This window comes from Polypterus senegalus, chromosome 13 (genome assembly GCF_016835505.1).
Source record: "Polypterus senegalus isolate Bchr_013 chromosome 13, ASM1683550v1, whole genome shotgun sequence".
Taxonomy (NCBI): Eukaryota; Metazoa; Chordata; class Cladistia; order Polypteriformes; family Polypteridae; genus Polypterus; species Polypterus senegalus.
In genome coordinates this window covers 132,060,597-132,079,560 of record NC_053166.1, presented here as the reverse complement: position 1 = coordinate 132,079,560, position 18,964 = coordinate 132,060,597, and the positions used below count along the sequence as shown (strand labels likewise).

Sequence of the window (18,964 nt, the reverse complement as noted above, 5' to 3'; positions counted from 1 at the left end):
AACCTGCAAATTCCACAAAGACAGTGACCATACCGGTATTTAATCTTAAAAGTACAGAGCTGTATAAAATTAAAAAAAAAACCAAATACCTTTTGAACAACAAGCAGTGACCATGCTGCTTTTTAAAGCCAGGACTGTAGAGTTGTAGTACTATAAAAAAGTAATATTTAATAACAGAACAGTTGCTGCTGAGTAGCAAGAAATGTGCAATATACTGTAAATTAAATTGTTTTTAATTATTTGTATCCACAGAGCAGAATTGTAGTAATAAAAAATTAATAACATTTAATAACAAAACAGCTTTCTGCCTCACTAGGTGCTGTCCATTCAACGCGGCCACAGACAGCTTAAACAACTCGGCACATCCACATAAAAACAACAAGGGTGAGCTTTCTTGAAGGCTTTTGATGGACGTACCTCGTTGTAAACTGAAATATATACAAAAGGAACATACAGGCATTTGCAGGTGTAGAGCCAAAGACAATAAATAATGATTTACAGAGCAATACATACTGTAGCAGGCACTATACATTCATCCATCATCCAACCCACTATATCCTAACTACAGGGTTATGGGGGTCTGCTGGAGCCAATCCCAGCCAACATAGGGCGCAAGACAGGAAACAAACCCCGGGCAGAACTCCAGCCCACCGCAGGACACACACACACACACACACACACACACCAAGCACACTCTAGGGACAATTTAGGATCGGCAATGCACCTAACCTGCATGTCTTTGGACTGTGGGAGGAAACCGAAGTACCCGAAGGAAACCTACGCAGACAACATGCAAACTCCACGCAGGGAGGACACGGGAAGCGAACCCAGGTCTCCTAACTGCGAGGCTACGCACTGCGCCACCGTGCCGCCTGGCAGTATATATTAAACAATAAAGCTTTAAAAGACACTTACAAGGCGAGTGATTTCCACAGTTGGATCGAGACAAAGAGAAGCGCGTAGACAGAGGTTCAGATTGCTGTGTACCACAACGGACCAGACCCAGAGGTTTATATACCTTAAAGATACGCTTCGGATGTGACCGAAACAAGAGATAAAGGGGTGCCTACGTGAGACACATGGGGTGTATTGTATGTAAATGTTTATTATGGGACCTACATGCTTTACATGAGTTTCACAGACATTTATGACACCACTGTGAGTGTGGGACGTGACTGACAGGTGTGTTAATAAATAACAAGACAAAGGGGGAGCACAGTTCGACAAATAACAGCTAACAGCACTTGGGGCAGAACAAACAGACTTACAATACTCTGAGAAATACAACTGATTGCATTTCTTTTATTTTATTTCATTGGAGGACAGGTAGGTAAAGTGACTTGCTCATGGTCACACAGTGTCGGTAGCAAGATCTGAACCCACAACCTATGGGTTTGAAGTCCAAAGCCTCAAACTGCTACATCACACTGCATGCCTGTGTAATATATTCCTGAGGCTGTAGCATAATAAAATAGAAAAAATATTTAAATAAAACAAAGGGCCACAGAAATAGAACATAATATCAAACCAGTATACTCTGTAACAACAAGTGCAGGCGTGAAGTGTTTCAATGACCAAGACTGTCTTGGTGGGGGCAGGGCTGTCTTTTTATAAGAGGAATGTCTGTTGAAGAGGTCATGAGGGGGGTGAAGAAGGGATTGTGGGAAAAACAAGCTTTGCCCAGCTTGCACATTTGAGGCTCAATTGTTTTTTTGCCAATCCGTTCTATTGAACTCTGATTTGAAGGTCCCACACAAATCCAATGTTTTGAATGGAGTATTTTAATTGTAAGGGATGTGTTCTCTTTTATTTTTATTAAAACAAATTAGACACCCTTTCATCAGAGGTGGTTTCAGATCTAGTTGCAGTCTTTAGTGAAAAAGAAAAAAAAAAGTGTAATCTTCAAAGCAACTGTAATGTGCTGTGAAACACACAGCAGGAGGGAAAAGCTAAATTTTCAGGCCAACAGAGCAGACACAGTATGAATAAACCCTGCTTTATATATCACGGTGTAGGTAAAGCCCGTCACTAATCGTGCAGAATCTTTCTTTGATTTCCTTGCTACAATTCTGGACAAACGGCAGTGATCAGATAAAGCTTCACATACATTATTAACTTCAGGCCAGTTTCTCCACAGGTTTATGAGAATGAGGGACTCACGCTATCATTGTTTATACATAAGATGCTTCAGGAAGATTATTACTGATTTGTATGGAAAAATGGCAAACTGGGCTGTATCAATGATATCTGAAATTGAATCGGCTGGAGCCTCAAAAGAGATGGAAGGCTTGATATACACCGAGATGCCTAAAACATATATACCATTTAACTTTCTACATGTTGTTTAGCTGTCCTTGCATTAATTAACATTTTTTCAATATCCTACTGCTCACTGCTCTATTTTCATTTCATTTCACACAATGATTAAAAGGACACACATGGGTAAATGAGAAGAGCAAATTCTCTGGAATGTGGGTGCTTCTACATGGGGTATGGCCACTGAAATAATCCATTTTTGTGATAAAGGTGCTGTGTTTTTGTTATTTTTGTCTTCTTGGTATTATGTCTGGGTGAAGATGACTGTCATAAGGGTCTCCTCCTATCATAACATAACAATACATACCATAATGGAAGAGCCAAATCCTTTAAGTTAATGTTAAAGGCAAATTTACCTTAGGTTTCTTAGTTTTGAACTTGACTGTAATATAGCTCAACATAGACAATGAAAGATTCAGTTTAACTGTTCATAATTTTCATTTGACAGTAGAATAGCCTTCAGATTGAAGCTAGACAGCTAGATAGAAACATGTGCTTATACTTTTCTGGCCATTACATTATGTTCAATATGTACTTTGATGCGGTGAATGAGATATAAAACTTAAGAAATGTAACTTAGATGCCTAATCCTCAAATGGAATACATTTTAATTTTCTACCTTAATTTTCCATTTACAGTATCTCCCTTTTTTGTGTGTATTATCTACTTCTTTCCCTTATTTTACTGTGGACTGTTTTTGCATGAAATTTCACTAAAAACTTTAAAACACATGTACTATGGTGTTTTTCTTTGTATGGTGAGTCATACTAGTGACGGATTGCTTATCTAATAGCCACAGTTGAAGTTTTTTGAACTATTTGGAAACCCTCGTCAAACGCAGCTACACAAATTGCTCCTTTTCCATAAGGATGCATTCAGGTTGCTCTGTAATGTCCAGTTAAGGCCAACAGGTTCCCTTAGAGGTCAAGCTAAAAAATAATAAATGCAAAGCACTTCCAAGTGATCACATACTTCTCATGGTGAACCACTTCTTTGTTGATGGTAGTGGAAGACATAGTATGACAAAGGGCACAAGGGAACAATGTATAGTTTGAAGAGCATTAAAATTATGTAAACCGAGTATCATAGCCATACCAGGCAACAGATCTCAACCCAATTGAGTATTTATGCCAGATTGTGTAGCAGCATCCAAAGTGGCATTTTTATATCATCATCGTCGTCAAAATTCCAAATCATACAATTCTAACAAAAAATGGTAACACAACTCTGCAATACAGCTCTGAATGTTTGAAGAATCAATGCCAAGGAATACTGAAGTTGTTCTGAGGATTCATAATTGCTGAGCATCCTATTAAGGGAATTTACATGGGTGTTCCCTTTATTTTGTTACGTAAGCACTCTCAAAATTAAGGGAACTGATATAAAGTGTAGCTGCTTGAGGAAATAAGCAGAGTTTAACAAGACTAGTACGGTGAAACTATGGCAAACTGAGTCCAAGATTAGAGAAATAAAAGTGCATATGTTTATAAAACATGACAGGATATGAAGGCGCAACCAAGGAGGGAGTCCAGTTGAAAAGGCAAAGAGTAGCACATCTGACTGTGATCTTTGGCATATACTCGAGTGATTCGCTGCCTGTCTGTGAAGTGCAGGGATGAAATTCAGCACCTCTAAGTCTGAGATCATGGCTCTCTCTTGGAAAGGGTGGATTGCTCTCTCCAGGTGGTAGGGAAGGAGTTCAAGTATCTTAGGGTGTTTTTCATGAGTGATGGAAGAAGGCAACATGAGATCCACAAGCAGATTGGAGCAGTAAGAGCTGTTTTGCTCTAAAGGTCCATGCTGGTGAAAAGGGATCTGAGTCTAAAGACAAAGACCTTTGGCCATTCACCGTGAATAATGACCAAAAGAATGAGGTTTCTTCCCAGGTCTGGTGGGCTGACACTTTGTGATTGGGTGAGGGGATCAATAATTCAGGAGAGCCTCAAAGTGAAGTCACTGCTCCACTGGATTGAGAGGAGCCAGTTCAGATGGTTTGGGCCTGTCGTAAGGATGTTCTCTGGATGGCTCCCCCGGAAGCGGCGCCAGGCATTTCCCATTGGGCAGAGACCCTCTGGAGAGATTACCTGTCTCAGCTGGCTAAGGAACACTGGTAAACTGCCAAAGAATATGTAGCTGGGAAAAGGGAAGTCTGGATTGACTTGCTTGGCCTAATGCTGGCACAGCCCTCGGTAGGAAAAGTTGTTTCAGAAGATCAAACAAGTTCAAGAGTAATTTACTTATTACCTCTAATTTTTAATCATTTGTAAATTGTCAGTATCACCTAGTGCTAATATACTAATATGCATTAGTCTTCTGCTCAGCTAGCCAATATCTGATCATGAGGGTATGAACACATTTTCTCATGTGCAAGAATTTCATATCAAAACACTTTTGACATTTTCTTTAACATTTTTCAGGAACAGTTTTAAGTTATCTCACTTGTTTTTACCTATAAGAAAATAGCATATTCTCTTTTCCTGACAGAGTAATTGTCAATTTTAGACTATACCAAAGGATACCACATGGTACAAATCCCTTCCAGATGGGTTACAAAATGACATTGACCAGGCCTATTTAGACTTGCCAAACAAAATGGCAGCATATTTATGAGCTGGAAGACAAACCATATATAAGGCACCCAAGCACTGTGAGGCAGCAGTTCTAAATCTCAAAAGAAAATGAGATTACATTAGAGCACAAGATTTATTTGTTACATAGCCTCAAAGTAGGAGTGGAAGGGTATCACAAAAGATAGGAAAAGTGGATTACTGGCAATTGAACACATTCACAAAGCCTAAAGCTGAAATTCCACTTCTAGCTACATTTCCTTGAATTGCTTGGTGAAACACAGAATGAATGTTTGTATATGCTGTGTATATACAGTATATATATTGCTCACCTAGACTGGAAAACCCATCTGTTCTGAGAACATCTGTCTATTTAATAGGGGAAGAAACTTTTATATATTTTATTATTGTTGGTTATTTTTTTGATTATTATCCATGATTGTAAATTCATTAGTTATTGAATCTTTTTGTAACAAAGGAATATGCATGAACAAATAGCCTTAACAGGAAGCTATGGGTAAAAGGAATCAATATTATTATGCATAGTGAAATTTTATATATCAGAATATTTTTTTTTTAAAGTACTATATGCAATGATGTAATGCACTACTTTGGAAGCATTAAATTAAATTTTAATTATGAGGCATTTCATACCAAGATGTTGGTTTCTTTTCCCATCACTCTTTGTTCATAAGTAATTTGAATATTTAAATTTTAAATAGAATGTTGATGTTTGAATGACTAAGGTTTAGTTTTATTTCCAATAATTTGATATTTGAACGAAACATTCCGGACACTTGTTAAATGACAATTGTTAAATTCTAATGTTTAAGGTAGAAATGTATGTGTTATGTATAAACAGAGTGTTTTTTTGAGACAACATGTTAAGAAATATTAAAAGATGTGTTCCACGATAATTCCTACTGATCTAAGTAACTCTTGAAATAATTTAAGTGACTTTATGTGGGAAAAAATAAGATATATTTTATATGAACTAACCTTAGATGAATTATATGAAAAGCCTTATATGACCCTTACATGAATTAGCCTTAGATGAAGTGAATTATGAATTTCTTTTCTAAATAAATTAAATGCTAAGAATTGGGAAAGGGAATGCAGAGCTTAATTGTTTTAGTTTATTTTGATCTCATTTCTAAAAATAACTAGGAATTCACCAGTCCAGACTGTGGATTTCTTCTTTGTCTTTTGCTTGCTATGCTGGCTGAGAGATGTTCCCTGGAGGACACTGGTATGATATTACCATCCACTATGGAAAGGGGGGTGAGATCCTAAGCTCCAGTTCAAGACTAGAATAAGAAAAGGTTAAATCTTTCTACAGGAACCTCTGCAGAATATGACTCTTTGATGTTCACACCACTCGACTTTCTCTTTTCTTTTGTTTTTGTTTGCCACTCCTGGGCGTGTTTGTGTTCTCTGTAGGAGAACCACTAGTATTATTTTTAATAAGGTGTACCCCCCAACGAAACACTTATATGATAATATTTTGGGATCCATAAGTAACATTCAGAAATTAAAGATGAAGTTTTGCAATACTGACTAATATGGAAGAAAACATTTACAGTCATGGCCGAAATTATGGGCACCCCTGGAATTTTCCCAGAAAATGCATCATTTCTCCCAGAAAATTGTTGCAATTACAAATGTTTTGGTATACACATGTTTGTTTCCTTTATGTGCATTGGAACAACATAAAAAAAAGAGAAAAAGCCAAATCTGACATCATTTCACATAAAACTCAAAAACTGGGCTGGACAAAATTATTGGCACCCTCAACCTAATATCTGGTTGCACGCCCTTTGGAAAAAATAACTGAAATCAAGCGCTTCCTATAACCATCAACAAGCTTGTTACACCTCTCAACTGGAATTTCCGACCACTCTTCTTTTGCAAACTGCTCAAGGTCTCTCAGATTTGAAGGGCGCCTTCTCCCAACATCAATTTTGAGATCCCTCCATAAGTGTTCAATCGGATTTAGATCCGGACTCATTGCTGGCCAATTCAGAACTCTCCAGCGCTTTGTCTTCAACCATTTCTGGGTGCTTTTAGAGGTATGTTTGGGGTAATTGTCCTGCTGGAACACCAATGACCTCTGACGCAGACCCAGCTTTCTGACACTGGGCCCTACATTGCGCCCCAATATCTTTTGGTAGTCTTCAGATTTCATGATGCCTTGCACACAGTCAAGGCATCCAGTGCCAGAGGCAGCAAAACATCCCCAAAACATCTTAGAACCTTCACCATGTTTGACTGTAGGTACTGTGTTCTTTTCTTCATAGGCCTCATTCCGTTTTCTGTAAACAGTAGAATGATGAACTTTACCAAAAAGCTCTACCTTGGTCTCATCTGTCCACAAGATGTTTGCCCAGAAGGATTTTGGCTTCCTCAAGTACATTTTGGCAAACTCCAGTCTGGCTTTTTTATGTTTCTGTGTCAGCAGTGGGTTCCTCCTGGCTCTCCTGCCATAGCGTTTCATTTCGTTCAGATGTCGACGGATAGTTCGAGCTGACACTGTTGCACCCTGAGTCTGCAGAACAGCTTGAATATGTTTTGAAGTTGATTGGGGCTGTTTATCCACCATTCGGACTATCCTTCATTGCAGTCTTTTATCAATTTTTCTCTTCCGTCCACATTCAGGTAGATTAGCTACAGTGCCATGTGTTGTGAACTTCTTGATTATGTTGTCCACAGTGGACAAAGGAACATGAAGATCTCTGGAGATGGACTTGTAGCCTTGAGATTGTTGATATATTTCCAAAATTTTTGTTCTCAAGTCCTCAGACAATTCTCTGCTCTTCTTTCTGTTCTCAGTGTTTAGTATGGCACACTCAGACACACAACAGAAAGGTTGAGTCAACTTTTCTCCATTTTAACTGGCTTCAGGTGTGATTGTTATATTGCCAGCACCTGTTTCTTGCCACAGGTGAGTTCAAACGAGCATCATATGCTTGAAATAAAACGATTTACCTACAATTTTGAAAAGGTGCCAAAAATTTTGTCTGACCCATTTTTGGAGTTCTGTGTGACATAATGTCAGATTTGGCTTTTTTTTCTCTGTTTTTTTGTGTTGTTCCAATGCACATAAAGGAAAGAAACGTGTATACCAAAACATTTGTAATTGCAACAATTTTCTTTGAGAAATGGCACATTTTCTGGGAGAATTTCAGGGGTGCTGATAATTTCAGCCATGGCTGTAAGTCTTTACAACTGCAGGTAAAAGCTGTTTTTTCTAGCACATTGTAGATGACAGCACTTTGAACCTGGACATTGAACTATGATAAAGGTTTGCAGATGACCAAATCATCCAAGTCCAAGGAGAAACAAGCCATATTAGAGAGGAGATGAAGCTGTGCACCAGGCCATCAATCCTATTGACTACTGGACTCCAATTCCATCCAAGGGAACACAGGTTCCTGCTGCTAATAACTGAACTGTGCTGGTGACCGTTGACACCAAAAGATCATCGTGAGTCTACAATTGTAGAGGGCAGCCTGTATGGCATCCAGACCAGAGCCACATTCATTAGATCAAGAGTTCCAGATATTGATACCCTTTGTTTTGGGGCATTGGACCCCAAGGCCTGATTCACACTGTTACTGTGCAGGGTACTATGCTCTTTGCCAGAGCCTGTTTTAACACTCCTTGATTTGCCTTACAATTGTTCCACTTGTTTGCAATTTAATGACATTTGTTGACCAAGTACTTGAATTCTTCTTGCCCTAGGAGTCAGAACCACAACCTAATCTCTATTTGTCTGCAGCAGAGTCTTTAAAGGAAGATTTGAACCATGGAGTTATGGATGGTAATGGAGGAAAAGCTAATTATCTGCAAGCAGAGCAAGGCAAAATGAACTCTTTTTCATAAGCAATATGTATTTATTAAATATTTGTAACTATTGTTTTATTGGTGGAAATACTGCACAATTACTATGAATTTGAATCGCACTGGATTAACCTGCATAGTAATTGGGATAGTATAATTGGACAAACTTAGAAAATGTGACTAGCATAACATGATCAGCACTTAGAGTAAAGGCAATGTTTAAGAAGAAATATTTTTGGATAGATGCATTTAATAAGTCTATTGATACCTGGTGGAAAAATACTTTTAAAAAATTAAGGTTTTTTATGTAATTTGGACTGTTAATCAGAATTTAACACATGATTACTAGCACTTATAACATTACATTATTAATTAACATATTAGCACTTGTAGCAATATTTGCCATTGTTAATATATCAAGAAGTTTTCAACTTAACAATGTCAAATTTTCTGTCACTGGTACAACAGAAAAAAAATCAATACTTGTTTTTGCAAAATGTTACAGCTTGATATACTGTACAGGTATCCTAGGGCAATTCAGTGACATTTACAGATCTATAAATTAAATACTTGCTTTTTCATTCTTAAAAAAAAGACTGCCCATAAAGGAGAATGAGTACCAGACCTAGAGGAAAAATAAACATTTATATACCAGTTTTGTTTTTATGAAATAACTAGGGGGCTTTGCCCCCTGCTCGCTTCACTCGCCAACCCCTGTGTTTGGTTAATTGGATATACAATTAAAATTTTTTTTTCTTTGTAATTGTTTCAATTTCATTATTTGCACTTTTACTTAAAAGCTTCATTAAAAACAATCTTTTTTGGAGACATATTGTGACAACGCAACGTATAACTGCCCATGAGTGACTATTGTTTCTGTTTCTCTAATAAATAATCCGACTTTTTTTAATGTTTGTCCCTGTGATTTATTGATTGTCATAGCAAAAGCTATTCTCATGGTAAACTGTAAACATTTTAATACGAATGGTATCTCACTATCTCCTTTGATGTGTAATGATATTCTCGGAATATATACATTACCTTTCTTTTTGCCTGTTAAAATTTGCATCGCTTCTCCGTGATCATAAATATACACCTGACCGAATTGTGTATTCTTTGAAATTCATCTTGTCGTTGCTTTATCTGTTTCGGGGCCACAGATTCTCATAGCGTATGGTCTATTATTGTGTAAATCCACGTTTTGTGCATTGAATGATACGAATGCAAAATGACTTTGTTGTCCACTCTTTCCTTTTATTTCTGACCTCGATTTGTCCTGCTATTTTTTCAATTACACCTGGTCCTGATGATTAATGTCCTTTTGTTTTTCAGTAATGCGATCTTTTTTATCTTTTCTTTGATACTGTAGCGACTGACGTGATAAAGTGTCACAAAAGTTTTACTTGAACAATCACTGACTTCATAACCCCAAACACAACTTTCTAGCACCCTCTCCAATCCCTCATCCACCGCGACTCCCCCCCCCTTATCGCATCAATCAATACCCCGCTATCAGTCTTCCGTGCTGTACTCCGCCTGTACCGAACAGCCACTTAAAACCAAAAAGGTCTCAACCTGGCTGGTACGCTGCAATACTTTCAAATTTTACGGGTTTCATATTCTGTACCTTTCTCTACATGTATCGAACCATCCTTTGTTTGCACCTTTCGAATTCCACTGCTTTCATAATCTCTTATCTGCCTTTTTTTTCTCTCCAACGCCTTTGGGACTCTATTCTCCGTATTGTCCTTATACACTTTATATGTGTTGAGAGCACATGATTTGTGTGCACTATGTGTTTTTACTGCAACTGACTGTTTTTTCAAGGGTCTCACCAAGTCTCATGTTTAAGGTCTTACTTCTGTAAGAGGTAAACCAACCAGTCAGGTGTAAATCATGCAAACTGCTTACACAGGCTATGCCTGGTGTGGATTTCATACACTGTATTAACAACAGCAATCACTGTTAAACTACAGCTTCAGCTGTTCCCGTCAATGATACTGCACATGGATATGTACATGTTAAAGAAAATAGAGCACACCGATAAAAACAGAGTATTCTAAGTTCACAAAACCTTTTTACATATACAGTAGCTGTGAGCACTTTATTACATTTCAGAACCCCATAGTCTACATTATTTTTATTAAATATGTATGTTATTAACTTACTGTTTACAACCTGAGGCGGCTCAATGTTTCTAAATAATGTTTAATTACCTGTTCTGACAGAGTCAATTCAATTTGCCTCTTGTGTTAAACGGTGCCCAAGGCACAACAAGTTCAACGTCAACTCATATCTGTCCTCTAAGGCTGATCATGATGCCCCTTTACACATATTCCAGTTATACACAAATGCAAACCCTTTGTACAAAGTTCACAGATATTAAACTGTGAAATGTGGACACAGTTTCCAAGTTAATTCATGACCATATTTTCCATCTAGGGTCTAATTTTTGAGGTGGTACAAAATGTAGCCCCGACTTAATCAAACATATGTTGGACATCAATTTATTCAACATTGATATTTTTTTCAATAACCACATTCACACAGGCACCCTTAGCAAAGCACTTTCAATAACAAGTGTAAAGAGTGAATTTGCCATGAAGCAGACAGAAAAGCAAGCAATGAAAACATGGACATAGAAGACATTGTTCAACATTTCTCAACATATTTTAATGTCAATGGCATAACACCAAGTGGCAACAGACCACAGGAATAAATCACTACATATTATTCTTACGAGACAATAATATATACTGTTTTTGTGAAAATCATACATGATGAAGAAAAAAGAATTTATTGAAGGCACATATTGAGATCAACCTCTGAACACAAAGAGTGTGATATATCAGAAGATAATAAATTTATGTCTAAATAAGACATAAAAAGATGATTAATAATGTAATTGTTTTTAAAAAAACATTTTTGATTGGCCCATACACACTGTATATCACATATCATTCTATGTTGTGAAATGAGGAACTGCAGATTGTCAAGGTTAAAATAAATGAGCAATTGCAACATAAGTTACATGTGGATCTTTTCAATAACAGTGAAAAGAAAATTCTCTTTTGTAGAAAATATATGACTGTACTTTTTATATTTTAAATAACAAGAAATTAACAACAATGTTAAAATAGACCACCTACTTGGTTAGGCACTTCCAGAATCACCCAAAATGGTGGCATCTATTAACACCAAATATGACTTACAATATGTGGACGACTAAAATAAGTATCCTCATAGAAAATTCAATAGTTTACTGCTTCATTTTTGATTATTTGCTGAAACCAATTCACTTGTAAATAAAAAGTCCTTAAGCATCATAAAAGTGTGAGGTATATACTGTAATTATTTAAGTGTTAAATTTACACAAAAATAAACTTTATTTATATTTAATTTCATAGTATTGCTTTATGGTATAGTTATATTTATTGTAATAAAACTATGATCCAAGCATAAATGGGACTTGTTTAATTAAAAAGGAAAAATTTGGCCTTGTAGTTTACAGATCGTTAAACAATCTCCAGCTTACCTTATTGCTGTCTTCTGTTAAACAGAATAACAAAAAGGTCAAAATTATGTATATTAAGCACAAAATGTTCCTTTGGTCACATAAACATGTTTTTTTCTGACAAAGCACCTTAATGGTCCACTTGCAAAAGAAAAAAATACACTAATTAAAAGTAGTTTTTTTTTCTTTTTATGTAAGGTTTTACCTGTTAAGTGCACAGCTATGTTTAACACATAGTTAAATGAGCTGGCAGAAATATTTATGGAAGCAAGTCTTTGCTAAAAGTAGGAGTCTCTTCTTTTTAAAGGCCGGACTGGTGATACTATAATGTCATCTGAATCATCTGAGACATCATCTTTTGATGGCAAAATGGGGTCACTTCTAGACTGCTTCTGAATATGTCTTGGAGCTAGAATAAAGAAGAATATTTTTAATTTACATTCAGCTATGATATAAGATTCAAGCAATGAGAAACTAGATGCACAGTAATACATTCAGTATACTGTAGATTCAAATAAGATCTCTATATAAGTAAATAAAAAAAATTGGTTGATTTAAATATATAAGTTAGTGTAAAGTGCACAGCATATATGTAATACAAAAAGACATTTGCAGGGTTAGCCATATAAAATCATTCCATAGCATTTAAAATTGTTACTATGGAGCTACCTGACCAGATTCACTGGCCTAGTTTCTCTATTAAATTTTCAAAATCCAAGTGGACACATTGACCTAGTTTTCAAACATCTTCAACTATGACATGCAAATCAAACTCCATACAGTACTCAAAGAAATAGAAAGTAAGTTAAAGATGCTGAAATAGATTCACACTCGGACAAACAAGCAGACACACAAGCCCTTCAGTAAATGACACCAATCTATTTTATTTAAAAACATTTGTAGGGAAAGCTAAGAAAATGTCTGGCTTTGTAATAAATGGATCAGGTTTCTGACAATTTATTTTATTAGGTACATGCAAAAAGCATATATCCATCGATGAAGACAGATATGGGAAACAACAGCAACTAGATTTATTGAGATAAATACAAGCACGGTACTTCAGCCATCTTTCTCACACTTGTACATCCCTGAATTGCACAGAAGAATCTTGATGGACAACTATTTAAAACTCTTGCCTTTATAGGCTAAAAATGAATGGTCTGCACAATTCCTCCACAAATCATCAACTATCGGATCTTCACGTCTCAAAGAACTTACAAAGGCTACGAATAACAGACCATAAAAAAAGATCACAAGGAGGAAACAGAGCAGACCAAATGAGTAAGTGTAGTTCAAATTTAGCTCACAACATTATACTGTTGTGAAGTGGGAATTTACATAAGTAAACAATAGGTTTTGTGTGTGGAGATGCACACAATTGCCTTAAGAAGTGTATGTTAAAGAGAAACAGTCACATTGTCTATATTTTAATACCAAAAATTTTATGTGGTAGCTGTGAAAAAATATTGGTGTGAAACAATGCAGCAGCATTTGTATAAACCATGAGAAAAGATCGCTTTGGTCATGTCTGCTCCACTGCTCCTCGGTGCTGGTGTTAGAACTCTGAAATCTAGTAATCAACTTGGCAGACAGGAGCAGGCCGACTGTACTCTGCTCAATCCATTCCACCATGTTGATTCTTGGGATTTCAAGTTTTTTCACCAGCTCAACAATATACAAGTGATTTCACCAATCCAGTCTTTTCTGGCACGTTATATGAAAGCAAATGCATCATTTCATGGCATGTTTTTTTACAAAGCTCCAACGTGAAAGATATTGGATATTTGCTATTGAAAGATAAAAAATTGTGACTGTTACTATTTAAAGTAAGAACCAATATAGACTGATTAAATTTTACAAAGAAATGTGATGTAAAGAAAGCAAAAGTCTGACCAAATGACCATAAACATTCTGTAAACTAAACCTTAACCTGATTTGGAGAGTAAAATTAAATTAATTAAAGTGGAGTGCCCTTCCAAAGGAGCAAACCTCTTCTCCTAACCATCAGGTACTATTGCTGATACTTCTGTTTCTTATCTACAGCTCTTTTACGACAGTGTGAAGGTCATAAAAGCTGCACGAGACTTTCCCATAATGATTAATTTCTGCCCAGAACTTACTTTTATGCTAAACTAATTCAGAACAAAAGAGGTAGGACTGAAGTAGGTAGGATGACTTATGTATAATGCAGTTCTTACCTGGAGAAGGCCTCCTGTTAGATGGGCTTGAATTTCGAGGTGTTCCTTTCATATTCAATGTTTTGTTCCCATGGTTGTCACGACTGCTAATTTCTGAAAGATTTTCATCATCATCTTCATCACTTTCTGATAAAGCTATTGAAAACAGAAGGAAAAATACTTCTGTTTTTCTCATATGTAAATGTTATACTGTGGATGATAATGTTAATCTATTGGTTTTTGTTCATGTTACTGTCTGTGTAGACTTTAAATGGTCTCTCTACTTGTCCATTTTTTTAATGCACTGTAAATTTTCCTCTGCACCCCAATTATATGTGTATTTGCTTAAATGGTAGCCTTAAACTGATGTGTTCTGACTGAGTGTGGACATGACCTTAAGTGTATTCTTGTGATGGCATGATAATGCTATACCAAGTTATGTCTAAAGGTTTTATTTCACTTTTGGGCTGTATGATATAAATATGTGTAATCTATGAAAGAAGCCATCACAAGCAGAGGTCAAGAAATGCATATTTCAAAAGTGAGTACAGCCCAGACAGTTTGTCAAATGGGCCTTACCATTAAGAGGTAAAAATTCCACCTAAAGTATCATTGTGGAAATCTGCCATTTTATCATGATGTCTTAAAATTGTCCCTATGCAGGTATGACTGTGAGTTAATTGTGATTGATGATGGGATCAGCAATTGTTTGCATCCCATCTAGAGTTCATTTCTGCCTTTTGTCTGATGAATGTGCTAGGACAGACTGTGGCTCCCACATCCCTGAAATGGATTATTTGAATGGTTTTCAGATCGTTAGGTTACATGTTAATTTACTTACTCTTTCTGAAACATCTGTTAAGTGAAGAATATTGACTATTTTGGTATATCACAATCCATTAAATACATTTTAGTTCAGATTTACTGTTGTATATTAATGTCACATACATGCCACTTACTTATTATTACAAATGTAGACAGATATTGGCAGATTAAAGCTATTAATAAACCAGAATACCGCACTGGCATTCAGGAACAAATGAAAGCATTTTAAAATGTCATTTAGAATTACCAGTTTCTTTGATTTTATAAGATGATGTTAAGGAATTTCTCTTCTGTGGTGTTTGGGATGGTTTTTGGATTTCATTTCTAGAAATTGAAGGGCTCTTTCTTCCATTCCTTCCAGGCATATCATAATCTGATGACCTATGTTAAAAAATGTATGCATACATAAACTAAGCCTTTAATTTTAATATCAGAAACAATAAATAGTGCACTCAATTAAAGCAATGTGCACATACAGGTACAGTAAATCACACTGCAATTAGTCTAATAGCAACAATGAAAAGCCTAAAAATAAAATAAACTCCAAAGTTACTTGTTAGAAATATTATGAGTTTGTAAGGTGGCACACAACATCGATTAGTGTTGAGCAAAGATGGAGAGGTGACTATACAGTAATAGTGAAACTATAATAGTCCAGAGTTGAAAGAAAAAAAAAAAAGAAACTTGATAATATAATATAATATATTAATAACTTGTAATATTACACATTTTTCCCAGAGAGTGTCATTAGAAACAAAACTTTAATAAATTGATTCTTCAGGCAATAGCTCTAAGTTTGGATACTCATTTCATTAATGTAATAATAATAAAGTTCTTCAGGGCCCAACTTAACATAATACTGTAACTGGTTTTGCCATTTTTAAAAGCAAATTCTAAAACTAGACCCTGTCCTTATTTAACATCTTAGAGTGCTATGGAAGAAATTTGTCCCACCCCATAAATCCAGTAGCATTTTAAGTTTGCAGACTACTCACTTCAGGTTCCGCACAACATTTTAACGGGGTTTACAAATGGAAATAGAAAAAGTATTTTCTTCATTATTCTGAAGTAAACTAGATTAGGAGAACAGAAGTACCTGTATTGTGGAAGACCAGTTTGCATTTCTGCTTCAAGTCATAGACAGATACCCTAATATGTAACAATAATGACCCTATAACCAAGAATATTATCTGACAAAAACATTCAATACAGAGTAGAAGTTATTGGTCATCCTATCATTAAAAGTCACCCAAACCCTGATCCTCAAACTTGGAGAAAACAAATGCAAAGACTAGTCTAAATTGCTCCAGTATGAATGAAGGTGGAAGTAGGTGTGTGAATTGACTATGCGCTGTGATGGACTGGTGTCCTCAACCAGTTGCTTCTGATATTTCCAGGATTGGCTTCTGTCCCTCCAGATTTCTGGAAATGGATTAAGGAGGCTGGGGAATGAACAGATGAATTAGTCTGAACTGAAATTAATCTTCATTCTTTGCCTATCATCTCAGTTGCTGCTTTGTGGGGAAGTGGAGATACCGTTTATAGCATTATATTGCCAATGACATTATTTTAAACTTTGGTCACCACTGGCATTACTTTGCCAAGCAGAGCCTCATTTTATTTGAGAAACATTGATTTTATACTTGGTGGCTACTATGACATTAATACCACCTTAATGAATATTTACTCTGAAGCACCACATGAAGCTCTATATAAAAGTAAGAAAGGGAACCTGTATGTGGATAAAGTGCACCCATGAATTATCCTGCGCAGCTATAGGTACCACATTTTATTTGATATAGTTAGTACAGTGTGTTAATTGGAAGTATTCAAATAGTTACAGTTAAGTGCCTTTGCCACAAGCCTGCCTTACTCAATACATATGGTATCATATGCTCAGAATATACTTCAACTTCCAGATGTGTAATAGTGGTACAGGCATTTACAACAATAATTACAACAGTAATTACAACTACAATAGCAATTTTTTCTATAAATGTTTTAGTAACAGCAATTTGTTACAATAGTACAACAGTAAACAGTAACACTTGTATGGTACAATTGCTCTTAGTCTGACAAAGCAAAAGTATAAAGTTAACATCATAATAACATTTCAAAAAATAAATATTTTATGCAAAGAATCATTTAAGTAAATCTGTTAGTGGTAAAATGTTTTGTGATTCCAAAAAATAAAAAATACATTTAGTATAGTGCGTCACATGGCTTACGCCATTCTTAATATGAAGCAAAATGACAATAACTTAATAAAACTGGGTACCATTTCTGTTGGAATTTGTATATTCAGCAGGAAAATCTCCAGTTTATCCAACACCTAAAACAACCCAATGCACAAAACCAAATCTATACAGCAGACATACCAAAAAGGCACTTAATGTTATCAAAAAGGGCCTGCATTATTATTTTATGTCAAAAATGCCTCACAATTTAGTGAAGCAGGGTGAAGTTTCACATTAATGCAATTTTGACATTTTAAACATTTGAATGTTACCAAAGGAAAAAAAATTCTGATTAAAAGTTCACTTAACACTGCATATTTAAAATGTTTTATTTAACAAAATAAGCAGCTCATTACAATTTACAAGATAAAATACTGTGCTTTTTATAATGTACCTGTTTGTTAGTTGTCTGGAGCGACAGAGATGTCCCCTAAGTGCAGACTGCAATAAAGTTACAGTCTCCTCATTGTCTTCTTCAGACTGCGACGAAATGCGATCACTCTGATGCTGAAGTGTCCGTGGACTCTGCAAAACAACAAATATTTTACTATAGCAGGCATGCAAAACACTGGATTAGTTTATTTGTACATAGAAGATAAAGAATTACATGTACAGTGGCTAAGCATCTTCCCAAAGGACTCATCAAGTGGTGCTGGTAATATAATAATACTGTATGTTGACCAAAAATATAATTACCCCAAGTCAAGTCAAGTCAAGTTGGTTAGCATGCACTGGTACAGTGTGTTGCCGCACCCACTTCACGATGAAACAACTCGGGATCCTGGTTAGCAACCCCCCAGGCAGATGCACAGTCCAGTCCCACCCTCCGGAAATGACCCTCTATCTGTTGCAGCCAGGTGTTACATGGGCGACCCCTTGCCCTGGTCCAGCCACTCAGGTCCCCAACAATGAGGATCTTACGAGCAGGATCACCCTCAGGGAAATGCGCCACATGGCCATAGTGCTGTAACTGACGCTCCCTCACAATGCAGGTAATGTGCCTTTGTCTCAGGTCACTGGATAGCGTCCATGTGTCACTACCATATAGCGGGACGGGAAGCACCAGGACTCTAAACACTTGGACCTTCATCCTTTTGCATAGCTATCGGGAGTGCCACACACCCCTTTCCAGCGACCTCATGACCCCCCATGCTCTCCTAATCTGTCTACTGACTTTATAGGAAAAGTCACCAGAATCATGAATGTCACTGCCAAGGTAAGTAAACCTCTCAACAAGGTCAACACTCTCTCCACAAACAGACACACTGCTGATGGCTGTGCCCAAGAGGTCATTAAAGGCCTGGATCTTGGATAATTACCCCAGTAAGGCACTAATTGATAGACATGAATAATAAAATACTGGAATAATTTTTATATTTAAAACCCCAAATGATATGTAAATAACTCCCAAAATTCTGGTTCATTTTACAGAAGCTAAATTCCCTTTTGTTTATTTGTATGTACTGAATGAATGAAAGGGTCCCTCCT

At 36.3% G+C, this 18,964-nt stretch overlaps 1 protein-coding gene across 1 annotated transcript in view; it reads right to left on the bottom strand.

Annotated features, from left to right (window-relative positions):
• Positions 1–11,374: 11,374 nt before the first annotated feature.
• iqce (IQ motif containing E) overlaps positions 11,375–18,964 on the bottom strand; it is a 40,868-nt gene continuing 33,278 nt past the window's right edge. Inside the window, exons 20-23 of the mRNA XM_039775654.1 lie at positions 17,871–18,001; positions 15,487–15,620; positions 14,436–14,570; positions 11,375–12,646 (exon numbers count right to left, since the gene is read on the bottom strand). Of these exons, the coding sequence (XP_039631588.1) occupies positions 12,516–12,646; positions 14,436–14,570; positions 15,487–15,620; positions 17,871–18,001 (531 nt within the window). The 3' untranslated portion in view covers positions 11,375–12,515. The remainder of the gene's footprint in view (positions 12,647–14,435; positions 14,571–15,486; positions 15,621–17,870; positions 18,002–18,964) is intronic.